Raw genomic sequence first — 16,303 nt, 5'->3', positions numbered from 1 at the left:
TGAGTTCCATGACACTTGAACCATCTCTAACTGAAGGAAAGCAGGTTGATGAATGGTGATGTGAGTAATGTGGATTTCTATTATATGTCGAATTTGAATGTTGAAATATGATTCAGAATATTTTCAGCACAGAAAGCTCTGAAGCTATTAAAGGTAGGGAAAAGCAGAGAACTGTAGCCCCCCCCCCCAATGATTTATGGGAGACAATCCAAGAGAGGAGGCAGAATAGAAGCCCCCTGATGTCCTAACAAATACGATAAGCTTAGACAATGCCTCTAGAAGTCCTGGATCAGTGCTGTCCTGTCTCAGCTAGATCTCAGCCTAAGCTGCTGCTGTTCTCAGTAACTGGTCATCTTTCCCATAGGTTGTGATAGCGTGCTAAGCATTGTTGAATCAGGGAGAGCCAGATGGAATGAATCTTTGCCACTTTCCCCCAAGGTTCGGCCATGACCCATTCCTGGATGGTCAGTGCTAACAACAACAGCTGTGATCTCGTTCGGTGACCACACTATTTTTAGGTGCTTTTGGTGGTGAAAAAGCCTACCACTTAGTTATAATACATTGTAATTTCATAATTCTGAGTATAGGCAGTGACTGAAGAGATAATTGGACAGAGAAGTGATGATGAAAGACAGTGACGGTGGGGTTTCTAACCCTCTGTGCATGGAATCATCGTCTTCCCTTTCTTTCTTCCTCCGTGGCCAGGAAGACCTCCAGATTCAGAACTTCTGCTAGTCCCTATAGTCCCATGTTGGGAATATCTGAGGTTAATAAAATCAGTTTGGATTATGATCTTAGCATAAACATCAGAAATAGTTTAATCCTCACCTTCTTCAGAAATAACATTCCTATTTCATAAAACCCCAATGTGTATTTACAACACGCATCCCGCCTTTTCATTAGAATATAGGATACATACTAAAGTTGTAATTTAATAATTTTGGTTGATGCTGAAATCATTTTGCTGCTTGAATGACCCTTAGAAATCCATCCATTTGTACCTGCTCAGACCTCCTGTCTGACTGCCTGGTGAAGGCCCCATGCAGCCCTGGGGTCCACTTCCCTGGTATTATGCCTGGGAACACTGACGTGCTCAAGGTCACACCAGAGATGAGGACAAGACCAGGCTGAGAACTGATTGCCTTTTCCACTGTCCTATCCCATACTGCCCCCAACAGAAACTATTGCTTTGCCTCCGACCCAACCCCTCCTTTTTAATGTTGTCACTCACGTGTACCTGATTTAATTTACCAAGAACTTTTAAAATATTCTTTGCCAGGAGGTTCAGCAACATCAGATGACCATGAATTTGATCCATCAGCTGACATGCTGGTTCATGATTTTGATGATGAGCGGACACTAGAAGAGGAAGAAATGATGGAAGGAGAAACAAACTTCAGTTCTGAAATAGAGGATCTTGCAAGGGTAAATTACATGTAGAGATTTGTGTCTTCAGTTATGCAAACATTGAGTTTGGACGTGTGAGATAGGTATTTGTTTGCATGGACGTGTGGGGAGACTTTTTGAGATGAGACAAAGGAAATGGGACAAGGGATGGAGCTCCTGAAGGATGGAAAAGTAGAAGGTGACCTCTTAAATGTCAACTCTCATTTTTTTTTAATTTCAAATTAATATCCATTTGAATTAAGTAATCAGCTCTGCTCTAAACTCTGTGCCAAGACCAGATGAGAATTGGGCATGAGCCACACTTGAGTTTATAAAAGGAAACAGTAGCCAAAGTGGAGTCGAAATTACTTCCATTAACAGAGTTCGTGGCGGGTGGGGGGGGGGGGAAGGTATGTTTATTGAACAAGAAATTGAGCGATGTTTGTAGTGTGTGAAGAAATCATTTACAGCCTGGAGTTTGACTTTGGCCTCATAGAGGTCAGGTAGTTTTAGGCCTAGTATTGCCTTTGGAGGCCTTCTCTCTAATCCTCTCTTTTTACAGATTAGGAAACAGAGGGACAGAGGGCCAGGGAGCTCACCCAGGTAGTAAGTGATCAAGGTGGGATTTGAAGTGTCCTCAGACTTCACAAGGAAATGAGTTTCCACTGTGCTGTTTCCATGTCTGTTTGTGGAACTATTTCCTGAAAGTCTATTTGCTTATCCAAAAACCTGCAGCTGGTTCCTTTGGGGTGGGGGTGGGGGGTGGAGATATTGAGAGATTATATTTGACTGCCTTGTTTCACAGTGTCTCATGGTTGCTTAGAGCACCAGCCACATTTCTTTGTTTTAAACCTTGAAAAACCAAAATCTGTTTTTAGTTCATTTTGGTCTTAGTAGAATTTTCAAATACCCTTCAGAAATTAAGGATTTTTTAAAGGAAAAAAAATTCCCAGTGAAAATAAAAGCCCAGCTATTTCCTGGACCTTATGCTGAAACAGTTCAGGAAAGGGCTGGTCTATAAAAGTATAGCCAGCAAAGCTAATGAGCCTGTCATAGAAAAATGATAACTTATTCAGATGAGCCATACAGGAGGAGAGCAGAGCTGAAAGTGGATTTCATTCCCTACAACCATCACCTCAGAGACTTCTGGAAGGGGCTACAGAAACTGTGTCCTGTGACATGGCCCCTGCCCCAGAGGGCTTCCCCGGTGTGATTGCAGAAGGTGGGAGTGGAAACAATTTTAGGTGGTAAATCCCACTTTAAAATGGAGCAGGGAGGAAGGAAAATGTGAAAGATCTAGTCACATAAATATGGTAAGTGATAATAATCCCATATTTCGTATTATTTCAAAATATAATTTATTTCATTCAATAACATATATGTAACTACATGTACTGGCAGTTTTCCACATAGTCGATTTTATGCATTCACTTATTCCTTTTCTCTCCTGTTTTTTTTAAAATTTCCATTACTACTTCCAAGCAACCCGTCCCACCAACCCTTTGTAGAAGATGATTCTGGAGAGTCCACAGAGAGGAAGAGATGAGGGGGTGGGTCTGTCCTTGACACACACTTCCCTTCACCCAAACATAGGGCATCTTGCCACTGTCCTGCCTCTCCTGTCTGGGTCATCAGACCTCCAGAGCAGGAGGTCTTCACCTGGAATCCAGGAGCATTTTTCTTTTGGTAACTATTTCAATATAATAGACTGCCTACATACACACTTTGCTTAAAAGTATTAAGAACGTGGTTCTGTGAAGGAGTCCCAAAGCTCCACCACATTAAAGTCTTCGGTAGAAGGAGAAACACTGGTGTTCTGGATTAAGCAATAGCTAAATTTGTAGGTTCTGCTTTTTCACACATGAGGAACAGCTTTATAACCCAGTACTCCTGATGGAGTGTGGATTCAGAAGGCCCTTCAAGGGCATCTGGTCCAGCCTCCTCAGTAGAGGCCAGAGCGGTGACTTCCTGCCCAGGGTGGTGCAAAGTTAGGATTCCACACCTAGATCGTAAAGCTCCAGACAACTAATTTAATTCTGTTTATGAATTAAAGTCTTTTATAATATTGAGAAGGCAGCTAGGTGGTGCAGTAGTTTAGTGTTGAGCCTGAAGTCAGGAAGATTAATCTTCCTGAGTTCAGATCCAGCCTCAGACACGTAATAGCTGTGTGACCATGGGCAAGTCACTTAACCCTGTTTGCCTCAGTTTCCTTATCTGTAAAATGAAATGGAGAAGGAAATAGCAAACCACTCCAGTATCTATGCCAAGAAAACCCAAAATTGAAATCACAGAGAGTTAGACAGGAGTGAAATCAACTGAACAGCAACAACAAAAATAATATTGAGATCTCAATTTTTTTCTTTTAAAAAGCATATGAACAAATTTTTAATTTGTAATTATAAGATCTAACATATAACTTAGAAAAATAAAAGCACTTTATAGTGAGAAGAATTCTTACAAAAGTTTTATTTCTTTACTTCTTCGAAATGGAATCTCAGTGTGATCCTGGCAGAACCCTGGTGCCAAAATACAAATGGCTATTTAAACAGTAATAGTATAGTCTGTGGTTTTAAGTATATTCGTTGTGGATTTTGAAATGGTTTAGATGGGAGATGTGATCTTTGGCAGAAAAAACTCAGTGTAGATAATTACGTTTGTTTCTTAATCATAAATTTTAGCTGCAACAAACTTAATTTTAAAGAATAAAATTGATATTTAATGTTTTTAAATGATGGTTTTGGCATAAAGTAGATTTTGTCAGTATCATCTAATATTCCAGTCTCACAGTTAATCATTTTCACATCCATGATCCTCACAATACAGGGCACAAGTATTGTCCTCTTCAAGAAAGGAAACAGACCCAGAGAACTCAGGGTCCACTGTGTCCTTCGCATAGTGCAAGAGAAAAAAAGGAAAGAGTCAGGAGTAACGGAATCTACTTTGTATTTTCATCTTTGAAAATTACCGTACCAGCCCATTTGTAGAAATGAAGAAGGTAGACATAGATTGGGTGGTATGTGGTATTTCTGTGGCCAGAACGACATCCTTCTCACAGTATAGCATTGGCTGGCCTTTTAGCCTAAACTAATTTAATAGTTTGGACTCCATGTACACAGAACCTCCTCATATTGCTCCTTGGCCTGGAACCATTCTCTTGTGTGGATTAGCAAGCAGGCATCACAGTGAGAGTCTGGGGAGCTCGATGCTGTTCATTATAGCAGTAATTTACCTGTGTTTGTAAACAATTTTACCTAAGTTCTGGGGGATACGTGTGCAACAAATGTTGCAACATTTGCAACATTGTAGTGGGTTTTTTGTTGTTAAAAATGGGTAAAGGTCCCCTCTTTTCAAATTTTGAAAATCAGATTCTTAATAAAATTAGTACATGTGTTGAGCTTTTCCAAAGCATAATTTACTAATTCAGTTGAAATCTTTCTGGTTACCATGGTTACTTAGCTGAATTCATTGTTTTCAAAATGTGAAGTCCTAGAACTGTTAACTGAAATTGACACTTTAATTACCTACCAAAAAATAAAAGTCACATTTATTCCTCCATCTGAAATTTAGCAGGTTCCCCCCAGAGTGACCAAGGACAGCGCACATTTCTCTGTCATCCTTTGTGGTTTGCAAAGCTCTTTTGACACGTTATCTTGGTGAATCTGATTTTGATTTCTACTCAGAGTAGTATGTAAAGTGACCAAACTCTAGGTGATGGGAAGAGCCCTTAATATCCATCTCTTGAGGGAAGATTACAGCGATACAACCTTGATTTGTTTGTTTTTTCCATGGGGGAAGCTAAAAATCCCATTCAATATATTCTTGAAATTATCAGTGTACTCAGATGGACAGTAGCACAAGGCTCTGCCTTCTCACTTAAACTGGTGGAGGCTGCTGGTCACTTGGCACTGCTCAGAGTCTATTACCCTTGTGGGTGGGAGGTCCCTGGGATGTGCATTAATTCAACTACAGCAATCATAGTCAGAGGTACAGAAATATGTGTGTACTTAACATATCTGCCCCAAAGCATTTGCCCACCATGCTGAGCAGCCTTGGGGGGGCTGAACTCTCGATGATAAGTTTAAGATGTGGATGAACCACCACCACCACCACTACTCCCAGCACAGAATCGCCTTACCATGAAACATTTTGCAGAAAGCAGCTTGATGGAGTGCCTTTGAATGCAGCTAGGCTGAGTGTAGAGTACTGCCCTAGATATTGGTTAGCCAGCTGAATGATGTCTCTGGACCTCAGCTTCCTCATCAGTCAAAAGGGAATACCATTTCCCAAGGTTTGTTGTGAGGACCAGAAAAGTCATGTCCATGCAGCCCCTTCCACACTGTGAAGCCTTGTCGACATGCTGGCTGTTATTACGCTTCCTTAGTGAGTGAACAGGTCTGTGAAAGACTTTTCCTGATTTGCACTTTTACTTGAATCTGGGAAAAGTAGGGGACACAGGAGCCTAGAGAAGGCTGACAGAGAGGCCCCCAGGCTCAGAGACTCCGAGTCCTTGTCTCTTCCCACAAGGGCAAGTCACGACTTAGACTGCCAGGGATGGAGTGTAGCAACCCAAAGCTTATTCATCCTTACCTTCAAGTGTTTCTCCTCTGTTTACCCTGCCTGAAACGTCACCTGTGGACAAAGAAGAGTTCTTCATTTACTTCTCTTTTTATTGGGGCCCTTGTTCCCAGACATGCCCCCTCCTTTGTAGTCTCTTTAAGTCTCTTTCCTACTGGGAAAACTTTCACCAAGAATTTTTTCCCCCACTGTTCACCCTGGCCCTCAGGTGGCACATACAACCTCCCACTGTGCCATCTTTTCCAGCTTGGGAGGCCTTGGAAGAATCTGTGTCTTTGAGTTTCACCGTATTGGATCTAAGCCAGTCTAAACTTCCTAAGTAAATCCTTAGCTATTCCCTGGGCCTCACTTTCTCTCTTCCTTTCTCAGTGTAACCTTTCCCTTCCTTAAAAACTTTCTTTTACATGTATTTTATGACCCTGATTTTTCTGTCCTTTGTATCTTTCTGTACCTTACCCTCATTTTTTCCCATCCCCTTCTCTTAATCCTGTATATATCACTCCATCCTATGGCTTAGGCCATGCCCTTAATGCTTTTATTTTTAATATATTTCCTGTTTGATTCTGAATTTCACTAAATGCCCATTAGCTCCATTGGCATCCCCTCCCCTGACTTTAAAACCTCTAGTTGGTCATTTCACTGACTTGACAATGAGCCTGTCACAACCTGAGGTCTCTTCCCCCAAGGCATGTATCTCCCCCCCTTCTCATTTCTGTTAACTGTCTTCCAGGCCTGCAAGAGTTTAGGTTTTTTAAAAATCATTCTTCTGGCCTTTGCCCTTCCACATCTAGTCCATCATCAAAGTCCTGCTGATCCTTTCTCTGCAGCATGGTGGTGTGGAGTCTGGGAGGTCAAAGAACACTAGGCTAGGAGTCAGGACCCCTGGGTTCTGGTCCTGGTTCTGCACCCACCATCTCTGACCTGAGTCAAATACCAGCTTGATTTGACCAGGTGATCCCCAAGATCCTTCCAGATTCTAATTCTTCAGTGTAACCAAGTACAGCTATCTCCCTGTGGACTCCAATAAAGGCATCCTAGGACCCAAGGCCCCATGGAAGCCATCTGTGTGGCAGCAAGACCCCAAAATAGCCTCCCCACCATCCGCTAACTAACTGCCACCAGTGAGCAAGAAAGCAAACCTAGATGTCATAGTAGGGCTTTCTAAGGCACAGACAGGAATCCAAATGTGCCAAGCAGGTCAAACCACCACCATCCGCCGGCACAGCAGCTGTCTTCTAGGACAACAAGTCCTGTTGAGAACTGGCATCCACAACCACACCACCAGAACTCCAGCTCCTGAAGACCCCAGAGAACTCGGTACATCAGAAATCAATGGGCTTTTACCAGTAGAAATACACTAGCAGACACTCTTACCACTCTTCTCCATATTCACCAAAGCCTAGTTTGGTCCCAAATTACCTTGTGCCTAGATCCATTTGTTTTCTTTCCTTGCAAATGTGTCCTGAGTAGATTATACTGTACCAGGGTAGGGGCTCACGCCTTCTAATTTTTCTGCCCCACCCATCCACCCAGCACAGAACCAACTACAGAGTTATTCATCAAGAAATCTTGACAGTCAACTATCTGGTACAGACTTTTCTGCATTAAAAAAAAAAATCAGTCTTACAATGAGATCATTATTTAGCATCTTGTTCTTAGTAGTAAGAATCACTAGTTAATTTTCTAAAATTTTTCTAACTATATTTAAATGTATTTCCCAAAGCTTGCAAAATATTTGGGGTTTGATGATTTGAACAATAAAGCAGCCCCTTTAATTTTCACCTCTCATGTAAGATTGAAGTTTGGAACAAAAGTGTTTTATCATGCGGCCTTATGAAACGTGGATTCAGACGTTAACTTTGGGAAATGTTCTACAGGAAGGCGATATGCCAATTCACGAGCTCCTCAGCCTTTATGGCTACGATAGTGCTGTCCGGCTGCCTGAGGAAGAGGAGGAGGAAGAGGAAGAAGAGGAAGGGGAAGATGATGAGGATGTCGACAACGATGACCACAGTGGATGTAGTGGAGAAAACAAAGTGAGTAAATGTGTTTGAAGTGATGGCCCCTTTGATCCATTGCAGGCTGTGCCAGATGCTGAATTTTAAATTAAGAATTGATTCAGTGAGCAGAGCGTTAGCATAAACTATTAAGTATTTAGAGAGTACTTTATTTAACTTGATTGATAACCAAAGAAATGACCCTCAGTGCCTGTGGTGTGTCAGTGAGGATGATTGGCTTCAGCTCCGTGTTGGTGCTTGGGAGAAGTAATGGACAGATTGTGCGAGGCTAACTGACCACTCCCTGTAGGTGCCTGTAGGCCACACCTCCTTTCCTTCTCTCCCCCCTTTCCCCCCTTCCAGAAGACTTGTAGTCTTCTGTCATCCTCTTTGATACTGTTTGTTTCCTACCAAGGAATTCCCTCTGCTTATCATGAGAGTAAAGATCTTGACCCTCTCCCTCAGTTCTCCTTCCCTGCCCCCCCCCTTTTTTTTTAAAGCAGATGGGCAAACAAGAGCAAGTTTCACTTGCCCAGGGTTACACAGGAAGGAATTGATGTAGCCACAACCAGGACTTGAACCCAGGTCTTCTGATACCCTCTTGATCTCTTGCTATTTGTCATCCACATTAAACAGCACATTTGGAAGGCCTGTTCTCTGTTGTATGACTGGTGCTGTGCTAAGCTCCTTGAGGGGTTCAGAAAGACCTTCCTTTTATATTTTCCATGTGAACTCTGCTAGGACAAAGAAACTGGAGGGTGTCTTGAAAAGTACAGATGCTCAGTAATGTGTGCTGAATTGTTGACTGATGTGTGGTTCCTGCTTCCACGAAGCTTACTGCCTAATACCAGTGTGGGCAGCGCACGGCCGGGAGCCGGAGTGAGATACAAGCTGGGATCTGTCTGAGCCTCAGTGTCCTCATCTTCATTTTAAGAAGGGGGGCGATGATTGTACCTGTTTGTACTGTGGTGTTGTTGTGAGGACACACACATTCTGATGACCCTCGCTCCCCATCTGTTGCTGAGGCCTATGGAGTCTGCCTTTGCACCGTCTCTTGAATATGCCTCCCCCCCCATGACGCTGCCACTGCCCTGGCAGAGGTCCCTTGTTACTGCACCCCTGCACTGTTGCAGTAGCCGCTGGTTGACGAATCCAGCCCATCTTCCACTCAGCTGTGGCATTGATATTCCCGAAGAATAGGTCCGATCATGTTTTCCCATTGCCTCTAGGATCAAAAATGAACTCCATTTGGATTTTAAAGCCCTCCACAACCTGGCTCCTTCCTCCCTTTCCAGTCTTCTTACACCACCCTTGCAAACATGACTCAATCTCCCAACTCTGGGCATTTTCCCTGGCTGTCCCCTGTGCTTGAGATTCTCTTTCCTCATCTCCATCTCCTGGCTTCCCTGGCTCCTTGAGGTCCCAACTACAATCCCACCTTCTGCAAGAAGACTTTCCCAAATGATTCCCCTTAATGCTAAGGCCTTCCTTCTGGACTTAGCCCAGTTTGTCCTGGTCTTGTATTCTGCCTTTCATTGTACTCCCAGGGCTTGGCACACAGTAGGTACTGACCACATGTTTCTTGATTTGATCATGGGACCCACTGGACTTCACTATCTGCACTTTGCCAGAGAGAGGACCTCGAACTAGTTCTTCAAATGTAACATTTCTCTTGATAGGTTTAAAAATGATGGGCTCTTCTGAGTTAAATTGAAAGAAGAGGCTTCCCAAGTTGTCTTGTTCCAACAGAAAGGGTCCTGAAAAACTTAGTGCAGAAGTACAGCTTTAAGAGTCACAAAATGTAACCTTTTGGCCAGGCCTCCTGCCTTGCTCAGTTATCATATGAATTTTCTCTGCATTTTCTTCTTTCAAATGGGCATCTCTTCCAAAGATAGTTGAGAATTAGTGAGAAAATATTGGAGAAGTTTTCCTCAAAGAGCATATAGAGGTTAATGTTCAAAAACTAGAGTTATTTTATAGTAAATATCAGAAACCTACTGATGTTACTTAAATTCCTTTTAAAATCTCGAAGCCCTTTCAGTGTGGCACTTAGCATCCATTCATTTAGATCGAAGCTGTTTTACTTATAACTATTTGGCTAGTCATTTTCCAAATGAGTTGTCAGCATTAGTACCACACAATTTGCATTAGGCTTTTATGCTTTTAGGTTTTTTTTCCCGCAGTTACATGGAGTAGGTTATTGGTAGTATCGCCAGTTGGCAAGAAAAGAACAGAAGGGCCATCTGCAACCATGGCCAAGCTTAAAAAACAAGACAAATGGGGCAGCTAGGTGGCGCAGTCAGTAGAGCACCGGCCCTGGAGTCAGGAGGACCTGAGTTCAAATCCAGCCTCAGACACTTGACACAAGTACTAGCTGTGTGACCTTGGGCAAGTCACTTAACCCCAATTGCCCTGTCAAAAAGCAAAAAAAAAAAAAAAAAAAAAAAACAAGACAAATTTGGACCAGAATCCTTAATGATACTGAACCCCCAAACTCATGTTCTGGCTTCTCTAGTGTGTTGGTTGTTGACACTAGTTAAATTGCACTTACATTTTTATTTTATCGTGTGCGGGTGTTATAAGCAACTCGCCTTTGTGGTAGCATCACTTTTTGAATACACAAAATATCTTGAAGTTTATCTTGTTCTTTTGGTCTTTCAGTCTAAGTATCATCTGTTATTAAGGATCACATCTAATTTTTTTTTTGAAAGAACCTGAATGTAAAAGTATATGTATCATTTAGTAAAGCTTTCTGGTTTATTTTTATATTTCTAATAATGTCTGTTATTTTTCAATTTATCTGCTAGGAATGAAAAGGCATATATTATTAAGCACTTACTCGGTGCCAGGCACTGTCCTAGGCACTTTGGATACAAGTGAAAAGGACAGGTGTGCTCTCAAGGAGCTTCTGTTAGGGAAAGGCTAGGCCTCTTGGAGGTCGTGGTGCGGGGAGTTGTCACTGAGGTGGTGAGCCGGAGAATATGGCAGGCCCTCTCTTGAAGTCATGATCCCATTGGTGCTGTTACTCACCCAGAGAAAGAGATGGAGGAAGCAGGTTGTTAAACCTGGCAGATAGAGAGATGGCTGGATGAGATGGAGACAAAGGGTAAAACATGTTCTGGTGTCTCAGGCCAGCCAATAGAGAGGGTTTGTCGTATGTACACATTTATCATGTCTTGAGGAGGCCTTGTTTGTTTGATGGGGGCGATGAAAAAGGTGGGCTTCCATCCTGCTGTGTTTAAAGTCCTGAAGACAGGACCAGAGGGCAATATTAAGGGAACAGCCAGGGCATTGTGGGATTATATCCCAAGGTTTCTACAATGCATTTCTGAAAATCAGATCTTTGTTCTCTTTGCCACAAGCAGATGAGGTGAAATTGACTGAACATGTGTAGTTTGGGGCACTTTTTCCTCAGAGCAGTGTTTTGTCTGTTTATTATGGAATGCTTTCTGTATTGGATGTCGCTGATTATAGCTTAGACACGTAAGAGTTGTCTTTTAAAGCTCTTTTCTATTGTTTTAGCTTTGCTTGGCTTTTCTGCCATTTCTCATACTATCTTGTTTTTTTATTTGTATGTCAATCATGCTGACTTTTTGTATGGTATCAGTATGGCTTTACAGTTAATGAAGGCAAGCCAATAGGCTATATATGATAGTACGTGTAATAAATAAAATGGGTTAATTTTTTCTTTAAAATTCCAACCGTATCTCCTACAGTGAGCGTTCCTATGACATTTTAAATAACACTCTGATTTTACTATGCTATAGGAAAATATAAAGGATTCATCAGGCCAGGAAGATGAAACTCAGTCATCCAATGATGACCCAACACAGTCTGTGGCTTCTCAGGATGCCCAGGAAATAATCCGCCCACGCCGATGTAAATATTTTGATACAAGTAGGTGATGTTTCATGCTAATCTCTTTGGCTTGAGTTGTAATTCAAAACTTCATGTTTTAACAAGGTAAATGCCTAAAATATTTTGACTGTCATGTTCAGTTAACCTTTCTTTGTTTTTTGGGGTTTCTGATACTGTTCCAGATCATTAGCTGAGTAAAGAGAGAGAATCCTCTACCCATTTCCAGTCAGCTGGTGGTGACAGACACTCTGCTCCTCCTCCCCCTGCCTTTGAATCCTCTTCACTCTCCTTTCTCCTCTGATTCTCTCTCTTCTTCCTTCTTTGGGTTTTTTCTCTTGTGCATTTCTGCCTTAGCCCTGCTGGGAGCTCAGGCCCAAGGCCTTGGTTAGCAGAGCAGTTTCTCATTAATCGTTGAAAAGAGATGATCACATTGGATTACTGTTTGCTATAAAGAGATTGTATTTCATGCTTCTTCAGTTCAGTACAACAAAAAACTTAAGTTCCTGCTGCTTTCAAAGCCCCATGCTAGGTACTGGGGAAACGTGGATGAGAACAGTGTTGGCTTGGCTCTGTGTGAGTACAGCTGGTACGGGGACATGGAAGGTATACAGCTTGGTACAGAGCAGCAGGTGCTACAAGAAAATGAGCCATTTGGGAACAAGAAGGGGCCTCCTAGCCATGACAATCCAAGCACAGGGGCTGTGTGGACATGCTCAGAAACAGGAGGGAGTGATAAAGAAAAATGAGACTAATGTGGTTGGGGAGGGCTTTGGATGCCCCCATGAGGTGGGAACAGGATAGAGCTGCTTCCTCCTGAGGGCAGGAACTCCCCAGGACATGGTCTGAAGCTGCCTCTTCATGTGTGGAGGTCATTTATTGAGTCACCTATTCATCAAATATGAAACTCTTCTGGTGGGTGCAACAGCATTCTGGGTCCTGGAAGAGGACCCATGAGGGCCTCTCTAATGACAGAGAAGTATCAAGGAGGGTGCAGGTTGGAGGGGAAGAGGCTGCTTTGGCAGCCCAAAGGTTGATGGAATTCGCGGCAGGTCAGCTGATTTTGAGCCAGAAGTGACCCCAGATGGTCACCTGCTCTGACGTCTCTTTACAGACAAGGATGCTGTGAAGTGATAATCCAGGCTGGTTAGTGATGCTTGGTTTCCAGTTAACTCTAAGATGTGTGAATCAAGACTGCTGTGTTTGAAAAACAAAGCTGTTTCTGGCTTATTTTTCTTAGGATAGATTACCTGGAACTGTCATTCTAAGGACCATTAGCTAAGTGTCCCCTGACTATAAACTCCATAGGCTAGAATTTCAGCCAAAGGGCTTGGCTCTAACTCTTCCAACCCTGCTTTGGTTACTCCCCCATCACCAGGTATCCTTTCCAACCAGGCCAGACCCCTTCACCCGTCCACCTCCTGGCCCTCTCTCCTTGACTGCTTCTGCTCTCAGGACCAGCTGTCCCACTTGCCATGTCTGCAGTACCTTCCTCCCTCACGGGATGTTGACTCCCAGAACCCTTGTCTTTGAGGCTCGGCTCAGGTGCCACTTCTGCTTCCTCCTGAAATTACTGTGCATATTTTTGTCTGTGGCCATGTGGTGCGTCCCCTCCTTATAGACAGAGGCCATTCTGACTCCTTGTGTATAGAAAACTCTTTGTATATTTTTACAAAATGCAGTTTTGGGTACATCCAAATAGTTGAAAGTAGATGTAAAAATACTTAGAAGTATATTAAATTGATCTTGCCAATAAGAGAGGTGCATGCAAATAACTGAAGAGAAACATCTGAAATGCAGCATTGGCTGGAATAAGCCACTCAGTCTTTTCAAACAATACTGATGTGTTGTGTTATGTGTTCTAGACAGTGAAATAGAAGAAGAATCTGAAGAAGATGAAGACTATATTCCATCAGAAGACTGGAAAAAGGTAGTTCGGGTCCCATTTGCCCTAAAACCAAATATATCAAATCATGGAGCAGATCAAGGTCATGATTTTTTTCGAAATATATGCATTAATAAAAATCAGTGTATGGTATTATTTCAGATGTAGAAGTGAGCCTATGCCAAATACATACCAGAGTATCATAGAGATTTGATTTTCACCTTGGAGCCACTTTGACCCATACTCAAGATGACAGATTTCATAGGAATTTTATGTAACATAGTGTGCATGAGTAGGATGATGAGACATCACAGATTTTTTTGGTATAGGCCCAATGTCATGAAAAGAAAAGAAACATTTAATGAAACTTTTCCACAAAGCATATTCCCAGTTTTCAATTCAGAAAACATGACTGTTGTGGTGAGGGGCTCTCCCCAAGAGGTACAGCATATCAGAACATTGGAAGGGACCCCCGTGGTCATCCAGTCTAACTTATCCACAGAAAAGAGTCCCCACCATAGCCCCTCTAAGGGACAGCTCACCGCTACCCTTGGCCGCCCATTGCACTTTGGCCAGCTCTCACTGTTGGCGTTTTTTGCTTCACCTCAAACTTAAATCTGCCTCGCTGCAGCTTCTGCCCAAGGCCACTGGCTCTGCCCTCTGTCGCCAAATAGGATGATCTTATCCTTCTTCCACATGATAACCCCCTTGGCTTCCTTCTCTTCTCTGGGCTAAATATCCCCAGTTTCTTCATCCCATCCTCATATGTCATGGATTCAAGGCCTTTCACCATCCTGCTTGCCTTCCTTTGGACACTGTAGTTTATTGACATCCTTCTTAATCGATGATGCCCAGAACTGAATGCGCTACTCCAGATTTGGTTTGACCAGGACAGAGTATGGTGGGCCCTTCCCCTTTTATCTGCTAGATCCTGCCATTGACTCCGTGAGCTTTTTAGCCAAACTTTTGTCTAACTAACAGTAATACTGGTAGCTTCCATTTATATGACCTGTCTTCTGCACCAGGCACTGTCCTGAGCGCTTCACAAATAATATTCCCACAAATGTTATTCCATTTGATCCTGACAGCAACCTTGGGACATAAGAGCAATTATTATCCCCATTTTACAGTTGAGGATCCTGAGGCAAACAAGTTAAATGACTTGCCCAGAATCAGGTAACTAGGGAGTGTCTGGGGCGGGATTTGAACTTGGGTCTTCCTAACTCCAGACTCAGCACTTTATCCACAGGGCCACCTCACTGCCCTCACTGTACTTTTGGAGGTGTTTCCTTGAGCCCAAATAGATTTGAGATCCCTATGAAATTTCATCTTAGGTTGAAGGACCAGGCCCGGTATAAGAATCTTTAGACAGGAACATTTTGTGGCACATTTATGTGGAATTAATGAAGAAGAACTTTTAACAATGTCATTGAAGCAGATACACACACCTTTCTTCTCTCTTCCCTGTTTTAAAAATACATTAATTTTTTTTCATTTGATGATTTATAACAAAAATTGGTTGTAGGGAGAAACAAGGCTTATGACTGGACCCATGAATCAAAAGATAGCAAAATAAGTAAATGGCTTTTGTGGTAAAGGTAGTTTGAAAAAAATGGTATTTTTCCACTCTCATTGCACAAGTTTTCATCGCTTTTAAATTACTGGATAGCTAAATGCAGCAAATTGAATGGCTTTTAACCCGCAATATTCTCCAGTCACTTGTATTGGGTCAGGATCAGTCAGATAGGCCTCATCTATCTTGTAGACCTGAAGACTTGGTTCAGCCCAGGAAATTCTGATCTTCCTTTATGTTGTCAGTTGGATATTCAGTGTAGTTTGGTCCAGGAGCCCCTGGGACACTTAGAAGAATCCCAGAACTGGTCAAGTCGTCCCTTGTTGCTGAAAATTGTGGATCATCTGAGACTCTTCAGACCCCCTTGAGCCTTTGCTGGTTGAAGCAGATTGCCCAGAGGATCACCGGACTGGACAGATACTCCTGGGCTTCCTCCGCCACAAGTGACCCTGTCTTGGGAATTTTGAAGAGATGGTTTAGTTGTATGCCCCAGAGAAGCTGAGGATTCCAGACTAAAGACAGATGTCCGCTGGAGTTAGGCATTGGGTTCTATAGAAAGGCAAAGGTAGCTTGTACCTTTGTACAAAATCCTCATATAGTAGAATTTAGAGCTAGAAGTGATCCTAGTGATCCACCTGCTCTGACCCCCTACCTAAAAAGGACTCTTCTCTCCAGTCAACACACCTGACCAGTGAATGCCCCAGTTGGGCTTGAAGACCCTCAGGCATAATGCCCTCTCCTACAGCCTTTTCCCTGGGTAGTGAACCCTCACTCTGGGTAGCGTGATTTTTCTTTACATCAAGCCTAAATCTACCTCTCTGCAATAACCATGCCTTTTCCTACTTCTGGCCACTGAGGCTAAACAGCACAAGTAATTCTCCTTCCCCATAATATTCTTTCATATAGTTGAAGATCGCTGTCTTGTGCTGTGCACTAAACATTCCAGTTCCTTCAGCCAATAAGCATCTACACATAGCTGTTCATCATCTGGTGTGCTCCTACCTAGATTACACCAGCCTACCTGATCAGACA

General features: G+C 42.7%; 1 protein-coding gene across 3 annotated transcripts in view; it reads left to right on the top strand.

Moving 5' to 3' along the window:
• Positions 1-16,303, top strand: part of MIER1 (MIER1 transcriptional regulator) — a 70,244-nt gene that overhangs the window by 15,891 nt on the left and 38,050 nt on the right. For all 3 annotated transcript variants that reach the window (XM_036754449.1, XM_036754452.1, XM_036754451.1), the window contains 4 exons: positions 1,280-1,425; positions 7,839-7,997; positions 11,726-11,855; positions 13,679-13,743. In XM_036754449.1, coding sequence (XP_036610344.1) covers positions 1,280-1,425; positions 7,839-7,997; positions 11,726-11,855; positions 13,679-13,743 — 500 coding nt within the window. The remainder of the gene's footprint in view (positions 1-1,279; positions 1,426-7,838; positions 7,998-11,725; positions 11,856-13,678; positions 13,744-16,303) is intronic.

The sequence above is a fragment of the Trichosurus vulpecula genome, chromosome 4 (genome assembly GCF_011100635.1).
Source record: "Trichosurus vulpecula isolate mTriVul1 chromosome 4, mTriVul1.pri, whole genome shotgun sequence".
In the NCBI taxonomy this organism is placed as follows: domain Eukaryota; kingdom Metazoa; phylum Chordata; class Mammalia; order Diprotodontia; family Phalangeridae; genus Trichosurus; species Trichosurus vulpecula.
This window is presented reverse-complemented; position numbering and strand designations above follow the sequence as displayed.